This window comes from Oncorhynchus tshawytscha, linkage group LG02 (assembly GCF_018296145.1).
Source record: "Oncorhynchus tshawytscha isolate Ot180627B linkage group LG02, Otsh_v2.0, whole genome shotgun sequence".
NCBI lineage: Eukaryota > Metazoa > Chordata > Actinopteri > Salmoniformes > Salmonidae > Oncorhynchus > Oncorhynchus tshawytscha.
The window spans coordinates 14,558,491-14,581,532 of record NC_056430.1 but is presented as its reverse complement, the minus strand read 5'-3'; the positions used below and the strand labels follow the sequence as shown (position 1 = coordinate 14,581,532).

At 44.5% G+C, this 23,042-nt stretch overlaps 1 protein-coding gene across 2 annotated transcripts in view; it reads left to right on the top strand.

The window, feature by feature from the left end:
- Positions 1-23,042, top strand: part of LOC112221175 (chemokine-like protein TAFA-2) — a 182,713-nt gene that overhangs the window by 102,477 nt on the left and 57,194 nt on the right. For both annotated transcript variants that reach the window (XR_002948983.2, XM_024383328.2), the window contains exon 2: positions 14,339-14,451. Coding sequence is in view for 1 of the 2 variants with exons in the window: in XM_024383328.2 (XP_024239096.1) it covers positions 14,340-14,451 (112 nt within the window). In the remaining variant the exon portion in view is untranslated. The remainder of the gene's footprint in view (positions 1-14,338; positions 14,452-23,042) is intronic.

The following is a 23,042-nucleotide window of genomic DNA, read 5'->3' as shown; positions in this document are numbered from 1 at the left end:
CTCAAAGCGGGCAAAAAAGTTATTTAGTCTGCCTGGGAGCAAGACATCCTGGTCCGTGACTGGGCTGGATTTCTTCTTGTAGTCCGTGATTGACTGTAGACCCTGCCACATGCCTCTTGTGTCTGAGCCGTTGAATTGATTCTACTTTGTCTCTGTACTGACGCTTAGCTTGTTTGATAGCCTTGCGGAGGGAATAGCTGCACTGTTTGTATTCGGTCATGTTACCAGTCACCTTGCCCTGATTAAAAGCAGTGGTTCGCGCTTTCAGTTTCACGCGAATGCTGCCGTCAATCCACGGTTTCTGGTTAGGGAATGTTTTAATCGTTGCTATGGGAACGACATCTTCAACGCACGTTCTAATGAACTCGCACACCGAATCAGCGTATTCGTCAATATTGTTATCTGACACAATACGAAACATCTCCCAGTCCACGTGATGGAAGCAGTCTTGGAGTGTGGAGTCAGCTTGGTCGGACCAGCATTGGACAGACCTCAGCGTGGGAGCCTCTTGTTTTAGTTTCTATCTGTAGGCAGGGATCAACAAAATGGAGTCGTGGTCAGCTTTTCCGAAAGGAGGGCGGGGCAGGGCCTTATATGCGTCGCGGAAGTTAGAGTAACAATGATCCAAGGTTTTTCCACCCCTGGTTGCGCAATCGATATGCTGATAAAATTTAGGGAGTCTTGTTTTCAGATTAGCCTTGTTAAAATCCCCAGCTACAATGAATGCAGCCTCCGGATAAATGGATTCCAGTTTGCAAAGAGTCAAATAAAGTTCGTTCAGAGCCATCGATGTGTCTGCTTGGGGGGGATATATACGGCTGTGATTATAATCGAAGAGAATTCTCTTGGTAGATAATGCGGTCTACATTTGATTGTGAGGAATTCTAAATCAGGTGAACAGAAGGATTTGAGTTCCTGTATGTTTCTTTCATCACACCATGTTTCGTTAGCCATAAGGCATACGCCCCCCGCCCCTCTTCTTACCAGAAAGATGTTTGTTTCTGTCGGCGTGATGCGTGGAGAAACCCGCTGGCTGCACCGCCTCGGATAGCGTCTCTCCAGTGAGCCATGTTTCCGTGAAGCAAAGAACGTTACAGTCTCTGATGTCCCTCTGGAATGCTACCCTTGCTCGGATTTCATCAACCTTGTTGTCAAGAGACTGGACATTGGCGAGAAGAATGCTAGGGAGTGGTGCACGATGTGCCCGTCTCCGGAGTCTGACCAGAAGACCGCCTCGTTTCCCTCTTTTTCGGAGTCGTTTTTTTAGGTCGCCGCATAGGATCCATTCCGTTGTCCCGGTTGAAAGGCAGAACACAGGATCTGCGTCGCGAAAAACATATTCTTGGTCGTACTGATGGTGAGTTGACGCTGATCTTATATTCAGTAGTTCTTGTCGACTGTATGTAATGAAACCTAAGATGACCTGGGGTACTAATGTAAGAAATAACACGTAAAAAAACAAAACACTGCATAGTTTCCTAGGAACGCGAAGCGAGGCGGCCATCTCTGTCGGCGCCGGAAGTTCATTCAATGTAGTGTTGTGGTGCCCCTCATTATGTAGTGTTGTGATGTCCCTCATTATGTAGTGTTGTGATGTCCCTCATTATGTAGTGTAGTGTTGTGATGTCCCTCATTATGTAGTGTTGTGATGTCCCTCATTATGTAGTGTTGTGGTGCCCCTCTTACTGGTGATATACAGGTGATATACTGACAATTTACTGATTATCTACTGGTGATATACTGGTGATATACTGTTTAACTACTGATTATCTACCGGTGATATACTGGTCATATACTAGCGATATACTGGTTATCTACTGGTGATATACTGGTTATCTACTGGTGATATACTGGTGACATACTGGTAATTTACTGGTAATATACTGGTTAACCTACTGATGATCTACTGGTGATATACTGGTTATCTACTGGTGATATACTGGGGATGTACTGGTGATATACTGGACAGAACAGGATGATATACTGATTATCTACTGGTGATATACTGATGATTTACTGATTATCTACTTGTTATCTACTGGTGATATACTGATAATCTACTGATTATCTACTGGTGATACACTGGTTATCTGCTGGTGATATACTGGTGACATACTTGTAATATACTGGTAATATACTGGTAATATACTGGTTAACTACGGATGATCTACTGGTGGTATACTGGTGATATACTGGTGGTATACTGGTGATCATCTGGTGATAACCTGGGGATATACTGGTTATCTACTGTTGATATACTGGTAATCTACTGATTCTCTAATGGTGATATACTGGTGATGTACTGATTTTCAACTGGAGATATACTGGTTATCTACTGGTGATATACTGGTAATCTACTTATTATCTACTGGTAATCTACTGGTGATCTACTGGTGATATACCAGTGATATACCGGTGATATACTGGTGATATGCTTGTGATTTCCTGGTGATATACTGATGATTTACTGATTATCTACTGGTGATATACTGATGATATACAGGTGATATACTGGTGATATACTGTTTAACTACTGATTATCTACCGGTGATATACTGGTCATATACTAGCGATATACTGGTGATATACTGGTGACATATGGGTAATATACTGGTTAACCTACTGATGATCTACTGGTGACATACTGGTTAACTACTGATTATCTACTGGTGATATACTTATGATATACAGGTGATCTACTGGTGATATACTGATGATATACAGGTAATATACTGGTAATATACTGGTGATATACAGGTGATATACTGTTTAACTACTGATTATCTACCGGTGATTTACTGGTCATATACTCGCGATATACTGGTGATATACTGGTGACATACGGGTAATATACTGGTAATATACTGGTTAACCTACTGATGATCTACTGGTGATATACTGATGATATACAGGTGATCTACTGGTGATATACTGATGATATACAGGTGATCGACTGGTGATCTACTGGTGATATACTGGTTGATATACTGGTCATATACTAGCGATATACTGGTGATCTACTGGTGACATACGGGTAATATACTGGTAATATACTGGTTAAGCTACTGATGATCTACTGGTGATATACTGGTCATATACTGGTAATATACTGGTTAACCTACTGATGATCTACTGGTGATATACTGGTAATCTATTGATTATCTACTGGTCTTTAGGTCATGAACCATGAACCTGTAAACCACCTGAAGCCTGGATTAGCATGACCTCCTGTTTTCCTCTCTGGCTTCCTGCCATGAAACCATTCCAGTCATTTCCTCTTTACATCTCAACCCTCTGTGTACTATACTATAGCAGATGTCTGGGTCTAAATCCAAAGCTGGTCCAGACCCAAACTGTGCTACAGCCTAGCTTAGAATGTCCAGGCAGAGAGCCCAGAGGGTAGGAGCTCAGTTTGGCTACAGTATCCTTCCTGTTCCATCCTGAACCATCTCTACAGTTTGGCTACAGTATCCCTCCTGTTCCATCCTGAACATCTCTACAGTTTGTCTACAGTATCCCTCCTGTTCCATCCTGAACATCTCTACAGTTTGGCTACAGTATCCCTCCTGTTCCATCCTGAACATCTCTACAGTTTGGCTACAGTAGCCCTCCTGTTCCATCCTGAACATCTCTACAGTTTGGCTACAGTACATCCTGTTCCATCCTGAACCATCTCTACAGTTTGGCTACTGTATCCCTCCTGTTCCACCCTGTACATCTCTACAGTTTGGCTACAGTATCCCTCCTGTTCCACCCTGAACATCTCTACAGTTTGGCTACAGTATCCCTCCTGTTCCATCCTGAACATCTCTACAGTTTGGCTACATTATCCCTCCTGTTCCATCCTGAACCATGTCTACAGTTTGGCTACAGTATCCCTCCTGTTCCATCCTGAACCATCTCTACAGTTTGGCTTACAGTGTCCCTCCTGTTCCATCCTGAACCATCTCTACAGTTTGGCTACAGTATCCATCCTGTTCCATCCTGAACAATCTCTACAGTTTAGCTACAGTATCCCTCCTGTTCCATCCTGAACATCTCTACAGTTTGGCTACAGTATCCCTCCTGTTCCATCCTGAACATCTCTACAGTTTGGCTACAGTATGCCTCCTGTTCCATCCTGAACCATCTCTACAGTTTGGCTACAGTACATCCTGTTCCATCCTGAACCATCTCTACAGTTTGGCTACTGTATCCCTCCTGTTCCACCCTGTACATCTCTACAGTTTGGCTACAGTATGCCTCCTGTTCCACCCTGAACATCGCTACAGTTTGGCTACAGTATCCCTCCTGTTCCATCCTGAACATCTCTCCAGTTTGGCTACAGTACATCCTGTTCCATCCTGAACCATCTCTACAGTTTGGCTACTGTATCCCTCCTGTTCCACCCTGAACCATCTCTACAGTTTGTCTACATTATCCCTCCTGTTCCATCCTGAACCATCTCTACAGTTTGGCTACATTATCCCTCCTGTTCCATCCTGAACCATGTCTACAGTTTGGCTACAGTATCCCTCCTGTTCCATCCTGAACCATCTCTACAGTTTGGCTTACAGTGTCCCTCTTGTTCCATCCTGAACCATCTCTACAGTTTGGCTACAGTATCCCTCATGTTCCATCCTGAACATCTCTACAGTTTGGCTACAGTACATCCTGTTCCATCCTGAACCATATCTACAGTTTGGCTACAGTATCCCTCCTGTTCCATCCTGTACCATCTCTACAGTTTAGCTACAGTATCCATCCTGTTCCATCCTGAACCATCTCTACAGTTTGGCTACAGTATCCCTCCTGTTCCATCCTGAACCATCTCTACAGTTTGGCTACATTATCCCTCCTGTTCCATCCTGAACCATGTCTACAGTTTGGCTACAGTATCCCTCCTGTTCCATCCTGAACCATCTCTACAGTTTGGCTTACAGTGTCCCTCTTGTTCCATCCTGAACCATCTCTACAGTTTGGCTACAGTATCCCTCATGTTCCATCCTGAACATCTCTACAGTTTGGCTACAGTACATCCTGTTCCATCCTGAACCATATCTACAGTTTGGCTACAGTATCCCTCTTGTTCCATCCTGTACCATCTCTACAGTTTAGCTACAGTATCCCTCCTGTTCCATCCTGAACATCTCTACAGTTTGGCTACAGTATCCCTCCTGTTCCATCCTGAACATCTCTACAGTTTGGCTACAGTATCCCTCCTGTTCCATCCTGAACCATCTCTACAGTTTGGCTACAGTACATCCTGTTCCATCCTGAACATCTCTCCAGTTTGGATACAGTACATACTGTTCCATCCTGAACATCTCTACAGTTTGGCTCCAGTACATCCTGTTCCATCCTGAACACCTCTACAGTTTGGCTACAGTACATCCTGTTCCATCCTGAACATCTCTACAGTTTGGCTACAGTACATCCCTTAGTGGAGGAATGAGAGGGAGTTTAGAAGCAGGAACAAAAATAAATATGTCAGGCATCTTCCCACATGTAGGGAAGAATTCCAAAGGGACTAATTAGAGAAAATAAGCCAGCTGAGCCTCTCATCTGAAACCATACCACTCTTCTAGAAATCAGGTACAGAGTGCAACCCAAGCCTGCATTGCTGACTCACTCTGTCCAATATGTTGGAGTGTTTGTTGGGAGAATTCTTCTTACCGCGGTTAAAGTAGCATTTCACTTTGTATTTCATTTTTTTGCCTTTTAACTTTCCTTCAAAACAAACTTGATAAGGTGATTCAATGTTGATACTGTATGTAGGTTTGGTCAAATCACTGTACAGTATGCTTTTATTTACAATATATGGTATGAGAAATGTGTTGAAATTCCATGTTGTGGTTTCATTTTAAGGAATTCAGAGGTGCTATACATACAACACATTGGGGGGGATTCATTTGTGAATAATTGCTGATTTCTGTGCAATATGATTAATTTCATAACCAGAAAACATTTAATGATCAACCCTTATAAATATAATTTAATGAAGCTGGTTTGGTATGCTATTTATTATGCCCAGATGTTCTCTATCTAATTCATTAGAAAGATGCATGTTTATCTAGGTTCTGTTGCGAGAGAGTAGTCATGGCTTGGCTTGGCTCGGGGGCATGACAAGTGGCACACAGCCAGCTGCATCACACAGAAAAAAACAGCCTCAACAACAACAACACCGGTTTGTTTTGCCCTCCAACCACGACACGTCAGCTTTGTCCACCCAGCTGCCCGATTGGTCCCAACGACTCATCGCTGTCATTAACCAGGAAATACTGCATCTTTCAGCTTTGGAGATGTACTGTGGGAAAATCTCAATTGCATACTCCTCACGTCCTCTCTCCTCGTTTCCTTCTTAAAATCCCATTGGATGAGAAAGCCTCTGAAAGTCCCTCGCCTCTCCTCCAATGGGTTTTGAGGAGGAGACATGTATTAAACAGTCTGTATACAGTATGTACAGTGGGGCAAACAAGTATTTAGTCAGCCACCAATTGTGCAAGTTCTCCCACTTAAAAAGATGGGAGAGTCCTGTAATTAGGTACACTTCAACTATGACAGACAAAATTAGGGAAAAAAATCCAGAAAATCACATTGTAGGATTTTTAATGAATTTATTTGCAAATTATGGTGGAAAATAAGTATTTGGTCACCTACAAACAAGCAAGATTTCTGGCTCTCACAGACCTGTAAGTTCTTCTTTAAGAGGCTCCTCTGTCCTCCACTCGTTACCTGTATTAATGGCACCTGTTTGAACTTGTTATCAGTATAAAAGACACCTGTCCACAACCTCAAACAGTCACACTCCAAACTCCACTATGGCCAAGACCAAAGATCTGTCAAAGGACACCAGAAACAAAATTGTAGACCTGCACCAGGCTGGGAAGACTGAATCTGCAATAGGTAAGCAGCTTGGTTTGAAGAAATCAACTGTGGAAGCAATTATTAGGAAATGGAAGACATACAAGACCACTGATAATCTCCCTCGATCTGGGGCTCCACGCAAGATCTCACCCCGTGGGGTCAAAATGATCACAAGAACAGTGAGCAAAAATCCCAGAACCACACGGCGGGACCTAGTGAATGACCTACAGAGAGCTGGGACCAAAGTAACAAAGCCTACCATCAGTAACACACTACGCCGCCAGGAACTCAAATCCTGCAGTGTCAGACGTGTCCCCCTGCTTAAGCCAGTACATGTCTGTAACGGTTTTCTAGTGGTGATGAAGGAGAGTCGGACCAAACTGCAGCGTGTCGATTGCGATCCATGTTTAATACAACAAAGAAAACACGAACACTACACAAAACAATAAACGAAACCGAAACAGCCTATCTGGTGCAAACTAACAGAGAGTACACATAGGACACTAAGGACAATCACCCACGACAAACTCAAAGAATATGGCTGCCTAAATATGGTTCCCAATCAGAGACAACGATAAGCACCTGCCTCTGATTGAGAACCACTCCAGACAGCCATAGACTTTGCTAGACAACCCACTAAGCTACAATCCCAATACCACCACCAAAACCCCAAGACAAACACACCACAATTACAAAAACCCCATGCCACACCCTGGCCTGACCAAATACATAAAGATAAACACAAAATACTTTGACCAGGGCGTGACAGAACCCTCCCCCTAAGGTGCGGACTCCCGAACGCACCTCAAAACAATAGGGAGGGTCCGGGTGGGCGTCTGTCCATGGTGGCGGCTCCAGCGCGGGACGTGGACCCCACTCCTTTAATGTCTTAGTCCCCTCTCCCTTCGTCCCTGGATAGTCCACCCTCGCCGCCGACCATGGCCTAGTAGTCCTCACCCAGAACCCCACTGGACTGAGGAGCAGATCGGGACTGAAGGACAGCTCGGGACCGAGGCAGCTCGGGACTGAGGGGAAGCTCGGGAGTGAGAGAAAGCTCAGGAGTGAGAGAAAGCTCAGGAGTGAGAGGAAGCTCAGGAGTGAGAGGAAGCTCAGGAGTGAGAGGAAGCTCAGGAGTGAGAGGAAGCTCAGGAGTGAGAGGAAGCTCAGGCAGGTAGATAGATCTACCAGCTCCTGGCTGGCTGGTGGTTTCAGCAGATCCTGGCTGACTGGCAGATCCTGGCTGACTGGCAGATCCTGGCTGACTGGCAGATCTGGAAGAGTCTGGTTGACTGGCAGGTCTGGAAGAGTCTGGTTGACTGGCAGATCTGGAAGAGTCTGGTTGACTGGCAGATCTGGAAGAGTCTGGTTGACTGGCAGATCTGGAAGAGTCTGGCTGACTGGCAGATCTGGAAGAGTCTGGCTGACTGGCAGATCTGGAAGAGTCTGGCTGACTGGCAGATCTGGCGGCGCTGGGCAGACTGGCGGCGCTGGGCAGACTGGCGGCGCTGGGCAGACTGGCGCCGCTGGGCAGACTGGCGATGCTGGGCAGACTGGCGGCACTGGGCAGACTGGCGGTGCTGGGCAGACTGACGACGCTGGGCAGACTGACGACGCTGGGCAGACTGACGACGCTGGGCAGACTGGCGGTGCTGGGCAGACTGGCGGTGCTGGGCCGACTGACGATGCTGGGCAGACTGGCGATGCTGGGCAGACTGACGGCGCTGGGCAGACTGGCGACGCTGGGCAGACTGGGGGCACTGGCGGCGCTGGGCAGACTGGCGGCACTAGCTGCTCCATATAGGCTGACAGCTCTGGCGGCTTCTTACAGACTGACCGCTCTGGCGGCTCCGTGCTGACTGGCAGCTCCTTGCAGACTGGCAGCTCCTTACAGACTGACAGCTCCGTGCAGACTGACAGCTCCGTGCAGACTGGCAGCTCCCTGCAGACTGGCTGCTCTATGCAGACTGACAGCTCTGGCTGCTTCATGCAGACTGACAGCTCTGGCTGCTCCATGTAGACTGGCTGCTTCATGCAGACTGGCAGCTCGGGCTGCTTCATGTAGACTGACAGCTCTGGCTGCTCCATGCGGACTGACAGCTCTGGCTGCTCCATGCAGACTGACAGCTCTGGCTGCTCCATGCAGACTGACAGCTCTGGCTGCTCCATGTAGACTGGCTGCTTCATGCAGACTGGCAGCTCGGGCTGCTTCATGTAGACTGACAGCTCTGGCTGCTCCATGCAGACTGACAGCTCTGACTGCTCCATGCAGACTGACAGCTCTGGCTGCTTCATGCAGACTGGCAGCTCTGGCTGCGCTGAACAGGCGGGAGACTCCTGCAGCGCTGTGTCGGAGGAAGGCTCTGGCTGCGCTAAACAGGCGGGAGACTCCGGCAGCGCTGGAGATGAGGAAAGCTCTAACAGCGCTAGATAGGCGGGAGTCTCCGGCAGCGCAGGAGAGGAGAAAGGCTCTGGCTGCGCTAAACAGGCGGGAGGCTCCGGCAGCGCTGTAGAGGAGGAAGGCTCTGGCTGCGCTGAACAGGCGGGAGGCTCCGGCAGCGCTGTAGAGGAGAAAGGCTCTGGCTGCGCTAAACAGGCGGGAGACTCCAGCAGCGCAGGAGAGGAGAAAAGCGCTGGCTGCGCTGAACAGGCGAGGCACACTGAAGGCCTGGTGCGTGGTGCTGGAACTGGTGGTACTGGATCGAGGACACGCACAGGAAGCCTGGTGCGGGGAGCTGCTACCGGAGGGCTGGGGTGTGGAGGTGGTACTGGATAGACCGGACCGTGCAGGCGCACTGCAGCTCTTGAGCACCGAGACTGCCCAACCTTACCTGGCTCGATGCCCACTCTAGCCCGGCCGATACGAGGAGCTGGAATATACCGAACCGGGCTGTGCACCCGCACTAGAGACACCGTGCGCTCCACAGCATAACACGGTGCCTGCCCGGTCTCTCCAGCCCCCCGGTAAGCAAAGGGAGTTTGCGCAGGTCTCCTACCTGGCATAGCCATACTCCCTGTGAGCCCCCCCCCAAGAAATTTTTGGGGCTGACTCTCGGGCTTCCATCCGCTCTGCCGTGCTAGCTCCTCATAATGCCGCCTCTCTGCTTTTGCTGCCTCCAGCTCGGCTTTGGGGCGACAATAATGTCCAGGCTCATTCCAGGGTCCTTTACCGTCCAATTCCTCCTCCCATGTCCATATCTCCAGGTGGTGCAACCTCTCCCACTGTAGCTGCTGCTGCTCCTGCTGCTGCTGCCTCTGTTGCCTCTTCTCCTGTTGCTCCTTTGGGCGGCTACACTCCCCTGGTTTAGCCCAGGGTCCTCTCCCGTCGAAGATCTCCTCCCATGACCAGAAATCCTTGTTGAGCATCTCCTTTTTCGGCTGCTCCTGCCTGTTGACACGCCGCTTGGTCCGTTGGTGGTGGGTGATTCTGTAACGGTTTTCTAGTGGTGATGAAGGAGAGTCGGACCAAACTGCAGCGTGTCGATTGCGATCCATGTTTAATACAACAAAGAAAACACGAACACTACACAAAACAATAAACGAAACCGAAACAGCCTATCTGGTGCAAACTAACAGAGAGTACACATAGGACACTAAGGACAATCACCCACGACAAACTCAAAGAATATGGCTGCCTAAATATGGTTCCCAATCAGAGACAACGATAAGCACCTGCCTCTGATTGAGAACCACTCCAGACAGCCATAGACCTTGCTAGACAACCCACTAAGCTACAATCCCAATACCACCACCAAAACCCCAAGACAAACACACCACAATTACAAAAACCCCATGCCACACCCTGGCCTGACCAAATACATAAAGATAAACACAAAATACTTTGACCAGGGTGTGACAATGTCCAGGCCCATCTGAAGTTTGCTAGAGAGCATTTGGATTATCCAGAAGAAGATTGGGAGAATGTCATATGGTCAGATGAAACCAAAATATAACTTTTTGGTAAAAACACAACTCGTCGTGTTTGGAGGACAAAGAATGCTGAGTTGCATCCAAAGAAGACCATACCTACTGTGACGCATTGGGGTGGAAACATGCTTTGGGGCTGTTTTTCTGCAAAGGGACCAGGACGACTGATCCGTGTAAAGGAAAGAATGAATGGGGCCATGTATCGTGAGATTTTGAGTGAAAACCTCCTTCCATCAGCAAGAGCATTGAAGATGAAACGTGGCTGGGTTTTTCAGCATGACAATAATCCCAAACACACTGCCCGGGCAACGAAGGAGTGGCTTCGTAAGAAGCATTTCAAGGTCCTGGAGTGGCCTAGCCAGTCTCCAGATCTCAACCCCATAGAAAATCGTTGGAGGGAGTTGAAAGTCCGTGTTGCCCAGCAACAGCCCCAAAGCATCACTGCTCTAGAGGAGATCTGCATGGAGGAATGGGCCAAAATACCAGCAACAGTGTGTGAAAACCTTGTGAAGACTTACAGAAAACGTTTGATCTTTGTCATTGCCAACAAGGGGTATAAAACAAAATATTGAGATAAACTTTTGTTATTGACCAAAAACTTATTTTCCACCATAATTTGCAAATAAATTCATTAAAAATCCTACAATGTGATTTTCTGGATTTTTTTTCTCATTTTGTCTGTCATGGTTGAAGTGTACCTATGATGAAAATTACAGGCCTCTCTCATCTTTTAAGTGGAAGAACTTGCACAATTGGTGGCTGACTAAATACTTTTTTGCCCCACCGAATGGCACGTATGCAGAAAGACCATCCCTCAGCCTCCCTCAACTACCCTGGGGGTGTTATGTCCCAGACCTGTATGTGCCTGAGCCAACTCCTCTATAATTTTCATGCCATGCATGTGTTGCATGGTGTGACAACAATAGTCCGAATTGGCTAAATAAAGCACATATAGGTCTAGGACCAGTAGTCACCATGTCACCTTATGACCTTAGTTCCTTTGTTATGTCTTTGTGTTAATATGGTCCGGGCGTGAGTTGGGGTGGGCAGTCTATGTTCCTTTTTCTATAATTTGGGATTTCTGTGTTTGGCATAGGATATGGTTCTTAATCATAGGCAGCTGTCAATTGTTGTCCCTGATTGAGAACCATATTTAGGTAGCCTGGTTTCACTTTTGAGTGGTGGGTGATTATTTTCCGTGTCAGTGTTTGTTCCACACGGAACTGTTTCGGTTTTGTTATTTCACGTTGTCGTTTTTTGTTTTGTTCAGTGTTCATATTCCTTATTAGACAATATGGACACTTACCACGCGGCGCATTGGTCCTCCGATCCTTCCTACTACTCCTCCTCGCCAGACAACCATTACACACCAAGAGATATTTTCACCTGTTCAGCTGGTTTTCCATTCCTCTCCCAACCATTCTGATACGCCACCTGGTCCCATCATCATGTCTATCAGGTGGATACTTGTCCTGTTTTCCAAGTCCCTTCAGCCACCTGAACACGGTGGCCTGGTCTGGCCTGGTTAGGTAGATGGAGGTTGTGCCCAGACTTGGGTTCAAATAGTATTTGTTTTATTTCACATTCTTGCTGTGCTTAATTCATCTTACCTGGCGGCGCAATAGAACCAGGTGTCAAAATGGAATTGCCCCAAAATGGTTCAAAAACCCACCCATCTGGCACTCAAGGCTGGCTGAATGAAACGCTCAAAGAAAGGGAAAAAAATACTATCCGAATCCAGGTCTGGTTGTACTTGACAGAAGCCATCAGAGAAGCCTCCTCTACATAGGCTACAGTAGATAGAACCTCCCATTAGATGCCACCCAGCTCTACAACTGTTGATGTCTCCCTCTCTACTCCCTTCACCAGCCACTGCCAAATAAGCAAGAGTTAAGCTCTTTGCATGAAAACAATCTTTTCACTAATTCAAGTGGATACACTGCAAAGGCGTTGAAAGGATGCCTGTGATTTGTGACTGTTTTTTTCCTGTGAGCGGAGCATGCTCTGTTGGCAATAAGATGAGCCTCTGATTGCATTGTTTGTAGTCCTCTCCCAGGACCTCTTACACAGCCACACTGTATTACTGGACAACAGACCCTGAACACTACATGAAGATTAGTGAGCTGGGAAATGCTAGCCAAGACAGACCACACTATTACCTAGTAACCTCCGTCCCGGTTCTAGGGGGAGGAGGGGGAGAGGAAACAAGGGACAGACGTAATTTATAAAGAAGGAAACGGGGGGGAAAGGGACAGTCAGACGTCATTTATAAAGAGGGAAACGGGGGAATAAGGGACAGTTAGACGTAATTTATGAAGAGGGAAACGGGGGAAAAGGGACAATCAGACATCATTTATAAAGAGGGAAACGGGGGGAAAGGAACAGTCAGATGTCATTTATAAAGAGGGAAACGGGGGGAAAGGGACAGTCAGACATAATTTATAAAGAGGGAAACAGGGGTAAAGGGACAGTCAGACATAATTTATAAAGAGGGAAACGGGGGATTAAGGGACAGTCAGACGTAATTTATAAAGAGGGAAACGGGGGAATAAGGGACAGTCTGACGTCATTTATAAAGAGGGAAACGGGGGAATAAGTGACAGTCTGACATCATTTATAAAGAGGGAGACGGGGGAAAAGGGACAGTGAGGCGTCGTTTATAAAGAGGGAAACGGAGGAATAAGGGCCAGTCAGACATTCTATTTGTAGATCTTCTTGGACTATAGAGAAGTACAATACTAGAGGTTGTGGTGGGTTTGTGGTTGCTGCAGCGTTCCTGTAGCTATGTTTTGGTAAGATAATACAACACAGAATTTTAGGAGAAATGAAAAGCACCTCTCTTCTGTATGTTTACACGTGAATACTAACAAGTTATTTACCTAAGTCAGTTCACACTGAATCAACATGGGTGTGTTCGTCTCTGTGAAGAAAGCTATGCGAAACACGAATCCTTGCAGTCGATCAAACAATAAACTGGAATTCACAGTGGTGGAAGGAAAGCACTGCATTTTTGTAAGGTTTGATATTTTTTTATAATGGAAAATTAAGTCTGAAATTTCTAAGTGGAAATTACAAGCTTCGGAAGCTTTTTGAAACGTCAAATACACTACAAGTTTTTAATTTCCTGCATTGCCAAAAAGTTACCCAGCAACAGGGTGATCAAGTTAAGATCCTGAATCTGTTATTCTGGTTTGTGGGAAGGAAGCCACATTGTACTGTATCAGCAGGATGGGACAGATGATGCTGATCACTAGTGCTCGTAAAGGGTCCAACGCACAAAGCCAGTTGCTTTCTCCATTGTGATTTTGTCTTGCTGTCTCTGTGCAGGGCAGAGCTGACATGGAACCTACTCTTATTCAAATCAAATTGTATTTGTTACATGCGCCCGAATACAACAGGTGTAGTTGTAGTCACCTTACAGTGAAATGTGTGGAGTACAATAGAGATCGCATCATGTTATTGGAGCTGTGCTGTAGAGTTGTCACTACGCCACTCCTGCATGACACCCCAAAAATGCCCTAATGACTAATATGTGACTGAACAAATTTTCCCCACCCTGTCTTTTCAGAATGCGGGAGAGAGACCTACGGAGTGTGTGCAGAAGGGTGCTGCTGTTGGCCGTCTGTCTGGTGTCTCTCTGGGGACAGCTGACCCTCGCTTCGTCACACAGAAGTCACATAGGTATGTCAGCACAATTACAGTAGATACTGTATGCATCTCTATGGGCACGTCGAACACATCCTCATCATAATGAGGGTGTGTAATTACTGTCAGCAAATTGTGTAATAACTTAATATGTATAATAATGTAAACTGTTCAACTATTACAGGGTAAATGCACCTACTATGTAACATGTTATAACACAATACTTAATGTAAAATATTTCCTATACAGTATGGTGGATTTGATTTACATGGCTTAACGTATCTCTTCCACTAGGTCCTCAAAGCACTTGACATTGTATGGCTTTAGTAGCTTCCAACTAGTCGATGTCAGGCCGACATTTTGGGCCAGAAAGCTCACCACAACACATTGCTATGAGCTATCACATTGAAGAGGTGAGGTTGTTTACAATGGTCAGGTGCAAGGATAATGTAGCCTACTGTAAAAGCAGTCATATGGATCAGTTCTTCACTCCAACAGATCTCACTGTAAAAGCAGTCATATGGATCAGTTCTTCGCTCCAACAGATCTCACTGTAAAAGCAGTCATATGGATCAGTTCTTCACTCCAACAGATCTCACTGTAAAAGCAGTCATATTGATCAGTTCTTCGCTCCAACAGATCTCACTGTAAAAGCAGTCATATGGATCAGTTCTTCACTCCAACAGATCTCACTGTAAATAATTAATGGACACTTATTAGTTGTGTGACACTGAAATGAGGAGAGGCTGATGTAGACAGGAATGTACGGTGCTCTGGGGGTCACATATTGATTTGGAGTTTTTTTGGCTTCGAACAAAAAGCCAATATAACAAAACAACAACAGACATTTGCAGCTTTAGGAGAACTGTTGTGAAGTTCAGAGTGATTTTAGTGATGGGGAGAGAGTCAGTGCTCCACTGGGCGAAAAGGTAGAAACTGTGACATCACATTGAAATAATGAGGTCACCCGACTGGAGAGACGTCTCTGCATTAGACAAAACAACAACACTGGAACAGCAACACTGTGATCGCAGATTAAATGAAACCCCAGGCTTCTAGAGACAGGGAAAAGACCTGAAGTTTCAAATGTTCATGATAAACTCACTTGAGTACATTATTAGTCTTCCAAAAATCTACTAGTATCCAAGCGCCTGTAGTATGGCCACAAGCCATGTTCGTTTCCACAGAGGTGGGTGCACCACTATGCGGAGTGAGTGTGATTGATTTTGAAGAGATGGCCAGACCACACAGCCACTCGACAGCCCTGGGAAGTGGACTAGTTGCCAGCCACTGGTCTCTGAGGGCAGGGCCAACACTGAGGTAATCACAAGGCAGGTCCCGTAGGTCCCACAGCTCCAGAGGTCAAGCCAAGGTCTGCCCAATAAACAAACCTCTTTAGCAGCGCTGTTTATTGAGGTGGGGGCCTCGCCAGAGCAATTGAACCTTTCACCGTAACCTGACGAGAGCACAGCCGAGCACATTAATAAGACTGCAAGCCCCCAAAGCACCATCCACATTCATTAGTTATAGTCATGAGAGGGGGGGGGGGCAGAGAAACCAGTTTTTATTTTTGCTGGTGTGATCTACAGTATACAACTTAGATCCATGAAATCGCTAGATCAAAAGTGTGCCTGAATCACACACAACACATCAATCGTGTGGATATCTTTCAATAGCTTAATTTCATTCAAATAAAAAACATTACTACGAACAGATCCATTTTTTTCTCTCATTTTGAAAACAGCAATCAGGCTCTCTCTGATTTGTTAGTCAGTCAGCAGCCGGATGGCCTGATGCAGAAATGCAGTGGAAAGGAAAACGGGCGTGAAAAACACATTGGCCAAGCTGATTGTGTGATGCGGTGTGACAGCTCTGCTTTTCTGGAGATGAAATGCTCACACTCTGTTACATCTCACAGTGTAAGGGATTAAACCTTACTGCTCATAGATGCTGTAAAACTCTGAATCCCAAAATGTATTACATTTTTTTTTTTTTTTTTTTTTGGTTTATGTTGGGTTTAAGGTTTAACAAACGTCACATGAGACTGTGCAGATATGCTTATAAGTTGAAATTGTGCAGTCATTCCCCCTCATTTGCATTCCAGCACCATATTTGCATATTTGCTTATGGTGAATACTTTGTAAAAACTGTGTAATGCACTCTAATGGATCATTCTCACACTGGTTCTTATGCTCCATGAGATACTTGTTTTTTTATGCAAATATGCATTAGCATTTTAGTCAAAAACATGTTTTTTTTTATTTAACCAGGCAAGTCAGTTAAGAACACATTCTTATTTACAATGACAGCCTACCCCAGCAAAACCCAGACGACGCTGGGCCAATTGTGCGCCTCCCTATGTGACTCCCAATCACGGCCGGAGGTGATTCGAACCAAAGACTGTAGTGACACCTATTGAACTGAGATGCAGCATATCATGGTGGTTTGGATACTTATGTCTTCTTTGATGGGAGATTTTCATTTTTGACTTTCTACAGGGAGCTACTACTGCCTGTCAGTCGCAGTGGCATCACCTGACACCTATCACACAGGTCTTGTGTGATCAATGAGGAATTAACGAGAATCTAACAACCATATAATGCGTACCATAGATGTTTCACTGAAAAAGGTCACATCGACAGAGATGTCGACCAATCACAGGGTGCAGAGGTAATTCTTATGACTAGCATTATGTGAACCAGCCATGACTTGGTTCTGTCTAATCTCTTGTCTGTTTAGAATAGAAACCAAATGTTTAAGTCAGCGAAGCCTCTACCGATATTTACTATTTTCTTCTGTGTTGAAACAACCCATAACCTGTTCCTGCTTTTCCATGTTAATAATCAAATCACATTGACTCTGTACCGGTACCCCCTGTACAGTCGTGGCCAAAAGTTTTGAGAATGACACAAGTAATAATTCCACAAAGTTTGCTGCCTCAGTGTCTTTAGATATTTTTGTCAGATGTTACTATGGAATACTGAAGTATAATTACAAGCATTTCATAAGTGTCAAAGGCTTTTATTGACAATTACATGAAGTCGATGCAAAGAGTCAATATTTGCAGTGTTGACCCTTCTTTTTCAAGACCTCTGCAATCCGCCCTGGCATGCTGTCAATTAACTTCTGGGCCACATCCTGACTGATGGCAGCCCATTCTTGCATAATCAATGCTTGGAGTTTGTCAGAATTTGTGGGGTCTTGTTTGTCCACCCACCTCTTGAGGATTGACCACAAGTTCTCAATGGGATTAAGGTCTGGGGAGTTTACTGGCCATGGACCCAAAATATCGATGTTTTGTTCCCCGAGCCACATTGTTATCACTTTTGCATTATGGCAGGTGCTCCATCATGCTGGAAAAGGCATTGTTCGTCACCAAATGGTTCCTGGATGGTTGGGAGAAGTTGCTCTTGGAGGATGCAGTCCAATCCCTGTACCTTTTGCAGAATATCAGTCTGTCCCTGATGTTTTTCCTAGAGAGAAGTGGCTTCTTTGCTGCCCTTCTTGACAGCAGGCCATCCTCCAAATGTCTTCGCCTCACTGTGTGTCCAGATGCACTCACACCTGCCTGCTGCCATTCCTGAGCAAGCTCTGTACTGGGGGTGCCCCGATCCCGCAGCAGAATCAACTTTAGGAGACAGTCTTGGCGCTTGCTGGACTTTCTTGGGCGCCCTGAAGCTTTCTTCACAACAATTGAACCGCTCTTTCTTTGAAGTTCTTGATGATCTGATACATGGTTGATTTAGGTTTGCAGTCTTACTGGCAGCAATATCCTTGCCTGTGAAGCGCATTTTGTGCAAAGCTATATGATAACGGCACGTGTTTCCTTGCAGGTAACCATGGTTGACTGTCACACTCTGACCATTATTGTTGTTTGTTTCTATGTTTTGTTTGGTCAGGGTGTGATATGAGTGGGCATTCTATGTTGCATGTCTAGTCAGTCTGTTTCTATGTGTTTTGGCCTGATATGGTTCTCAATCAGTGGCAGGTGTTTGTCGTTGTCTCTGATTGGGAACCATATTTAGGTAGCCTGTTTTGTATTGTGGTTCATGGGTTATTGTCTATGTGTAGTTGCCTGTGTCTGCACTCGTTGTCATAGTGTCACGTTCATTTTGTTGTTTTTGTTTAAGTGTTCTTCGTGTTTTTTCGTCATTCAATAAAAGAATGGATTCACACCACGCTGCGCTTTGGTCTACTCCATACCATGATCGTGACATTGACAGAGGAAGAACAATGATTCCAAGCACACCCTCCTTTTAAAGCTTCCAGTCTGTTATTCGACCTCAATCAGCATGACAGAGTGATCTCCAGCCTTGTCCTCGTCAACACTCACACCTGTGTTAACAAGAGAATGACTGACATGATGTCAGCTGGTCCTTTTGTGGCAGGGCTGAAATGCAGTGGAAATGTTTTTTGGGGGATTCAGTTCATTTGCATGGCAAAGAGGGACTTTGCAATTAAATGCAATTAATCTGATCACTCTCCATTCTGGAGTATATGCAACATGCCATCATAAAAACTGAGGCAGCAGACTTTGTGAAAAGTAATACTTGTGTCATTCTCAAAACTTTTGGCCACGACTGTATATAGCCTCACTATTATTATTTTACTGATGGTCTTTAATTTTTTGTTACTTTTATTTCTTATTTGTCTTAAAACTGCGTTGTTGATTAAGGGCTTGTATGTAAGCATTTCACTGTAAGGTCTACTACACCTGTTGTATTCGGCGCATGTGACAAATACAATTTGATTTGATTTGAAATTAAACAGTCACTGTAATGTATTTCCTGCTTCCATATCCCCCCCTGAAAGATATAGTATATTGTCTTCTAACAGTGAGATAATGACATCAGACTGGTTCTGACTGGCTGACTGATGTTTGTACTCTGGATGCCATGTTGGTCTTTAGGGAGCCTTGCAGATTTGTAATGGTGTACATCAAGTAGCCTACAGCCAAAATAGGGCAGAGAGAACAGCATAGCTCTGGGACTAGTGCTGTCATTCTGCTGGGCAGCGGGCAGGCAGTGGTGGCAGAGCAGGTCATGGCCTCCCTAGGGACAGAGCTGAGCGTGGTGGAGAAGACAGAGCGTGTGTGTGGTCCATGTCAATGTATCGGGATGAGGAGATAAAGATGAGGAAACGGAAGTGATGGAGACGTGGGGCCTGTTTGGAATGCGCTGTTGGTGACAGACAGGGGAGGGGGTCAGGTCAGGTGGCTCTGTTTCCTAGTGGTAGACCACTGAGATTAGTCCCATGCTATAGACCTCTCTGAATGGCAGCTGGTTATATGAGCTGGGAGGATGTGAGGTATGATGCAGTGTTTATCCATGAAGGACTGAGGTTCTGGAGGAAGACATTTGATATAGAAATACGATTTGTTTAAGAAGTGGACAGTAAATCTTTCATATGCAGACTGCAGTATGTTGTTCTTCTTCTGTGCTTTGTGAGGTGTTTAGGAACTTTGCCACATCAGGTGAATTATTTATTGTGTAAAAGTTTGAGTCATAACAGAAAGACATGAGTTGATTGCCTTGAATGTTAACAATACCGTACACTTACAAGCATTGTTGGGTTAGTATGAACAACAACAACTATCACACAAGAGTGGTTACTACTGTACTGTAGTTATCAGGTTAAAAGTGGTTACTACTGTAGTTATCAGGTCAAGAGTGGGTACCACTGTAGTTATCAGGTTAAGAGTGGTTACTACTGTAGTTATCAGGTTAAAAGTGGTTACTACTGTAGTTATCAGGTTAAACGTGGTTACTACTGTAGTTGTCAGGTTAAGAGTGGTTACTATGGTAGTTATCAGGTTAAGAGTCATTACTGCTGTAGTTATCAGGTCAAGAGTGGTTACTATGGTAGTTATCAGGTTAAGAGTCGTTACTGCTGTAGTTGTCAGGTCAAGAGTTGTTACTATGGTAGTTATCAGGTTAAGAGTGGTTACTACTGTAGTTGTCAGGTCAAGAGTGGTTACTACTGTAGTTATCAGGTTAAGAGTCGTTACCTCTGTAGTTGTCAGGTCAAGAGTGGTTACTATGGTAGTTATCAGGTTAAGAGTGGTTACTACTGTAGTTGTCAGGTCAAGAGTGGTTACTATTGTAATTATCAGGTTAAGAGTCGTTACTTCTGTAGTGGTCAGGTCAAGAGTGGTTCCTATGGTAATTATCAGGTTAAGAGTGGTTACTACTGTAGTTGTCAGGTCAAGACGGATAACTATGGGAGTTATCAGGTCAAGAGTGGGTACTACTGTAGTTATCAAGTAAAGGTGTGGTAACTACGGTAGTTATCAGGTTAAGAATGGCTACTACTGTAGTTATCAGGTTAAGAGTGGTTACTACTGTAGTTATCAGGTCAAGAGTGGTTACTATGGTAGTTATCAGGTCAAGAGTGGTTACTACTGTAGTTATCAGGTTAAAAGTGGTTACTACTGTAGTTATCAGGTTAAACGTGGTTACTACTGTAGTTATCAGGTTAAGAGTGGTTACTATGGTAGTTATCAGGTTAAGAGTCATTACTGCTGTAGTTATCAGGTCAAGAGTGGTTACTATGGTAGTTATCAGGTTAAGAGTCGTTACTGCTGTAGTTATCAGGTCAAGAGTGGTTACTATGGTAGTTATCAGGTTAAGAGTCGTTACTGCTGTAGTTGTCAGGTCAAGAGTTGTTACTACTGTAGTTATCAGGTTAAGAGTCGTTACCTCTGTAGTTGTCAGGTCAAGAGTGGTTACTATGGTAGTTATCAGGTTAAGAGTGGTTACTACTGTAGTTGTCAGGTCAAGAGTGGTTACTATTGTAATTATCAGGTTAAGAGTCGTTACTTCTGTAGTGGTCAGGTCAAGAGTGGTTCCTATGGTAATTATCAGGTTAAGAGTGGTTACTACTGTAGTTGTCAGGTCAAGAGTGGTTACTATTGTAGTTATCAGGTTTAGAGTCGTTACTTCTGTAGTTGTCAGGTCAAGAGTGGTTTAATTAGACAAGTCATTAGTTGAGTGTCTCTAAATGAGCTCAAATGATCTTTCATTGTACTAACGGACCCCCTGCTGTGGCCCAGCGTTTCACACATCTCTGCAGTGATTACTCTCTCCTGTCCTTCTCCAATTAGAGTTCCAATAGAATGACATTATCCCACACCACATTGGAAGCTAGTTACCTACCTCTAACTACCCTGTAACTCAAAAGAAACCTGGTGGCTTTTAGATTTTGATAGAAATGAGGGACGGGGATGAGATCCTTGATCTTTGATTCGATGATAATGAATTTGCAGTGATGATGAATGCAATTAGCGGAGAAGTGCTAACAGCGTAGCAGTAATTGGGTCTACACTGAGAGCCTTGCCCTTACCTGGAAATTGGAACCCCTTTTAAGTTCAGTCACTTGTGTTGTTGTTAACTGGAAACGCTTGGTTGAGGCTGAGCACCGAGGATAATACCTTCCAAATTGTCCACCGTCCCATTCTTTTGCACTCGGATTTTAACACTTCTAATTCTAATGCCTTGAATAATTTAGAGCAATAAATATGTCAATGATTATTATATACTATAAAGATTATGTGGTGGTATTGTGTCAAAGTCAGGATTATGGTTCAGAACATGTTCCTCTTGGTTGTGTGTGATTAGCTCGTGATTGAGCTGAAATATTCAGCCCATGTAGGCTATATATGTAGGCCTATGTGCTATTTACAGGGAGAATGTTTAGTACATGGGTAAAGATCATGAGTTGTATCAGTTCAATGTATTTTTCCATTTTTCTCTTGGTGATTGAAAACATTTCTTCAAGTGCTCATTAAGATTATGATATTTCTACAGAGAGGGATAGTAGCATTTTGGAGGAAGTATTAACATTTGGCAGAAGATCATGGATATTTCTGTTGTCCTTGACGTCATGATTCTAATCAATTGTGGTGAGTGGTTCTCTTCATGGTGAGCTATGATTGGCTCATACCACTTTCTAGAATACATTTTATTTTCTAAGACCTATTCAGTTTAAATTAGAAGCTAATGGGGATCCAAATAAATACACCATCGTACAACATATCTCTTCCATTCCCTCTGGGTAATATGTTTGTGGGCTATTTATTGTGATTATGCTTTATTTCCCTCCCACAGCCGAGGCATAGGTTAGCATCTGACTGAATGTTTCAAATAGCTTAGCATCTGACTGAATGTTTCAAATAGCTTAGCATCTGACTGAATGTTTCAAATAGCTTAGCATCTGACTGAATGTTTCAAATAGCTTAGCATCTGACTGAATGTTTCAAATAGCTTAGCATCTGACTGAATGTTTCAAATAGCTTAGCATCTGACTGAATGTTTCAAATAGCTTAGCATCTGACTGAATGTTTCAAATAGCTTAGCATCTGACTGAATGTTTCAAATAGCTTAGCATCTGACTGAATGTTTCAAATAGCTTAGCATCTGACTGAATGTTTCAAATAGCCTACCATCGGAGTGTTTTGTCACAGTGCTATCCCAACATTGCTGACAATAAATCAGGCAAGTTTAATTTCCTCTTCTAAACACTAATTCCCATGCTGTTATTACTGTTGCAGATTGACGGCTCCTGATTGTTAATTAAAGAAATGTGCTTTAATAACTGTCCTTTGAAGTGCAGTTAGATAATATAAATCC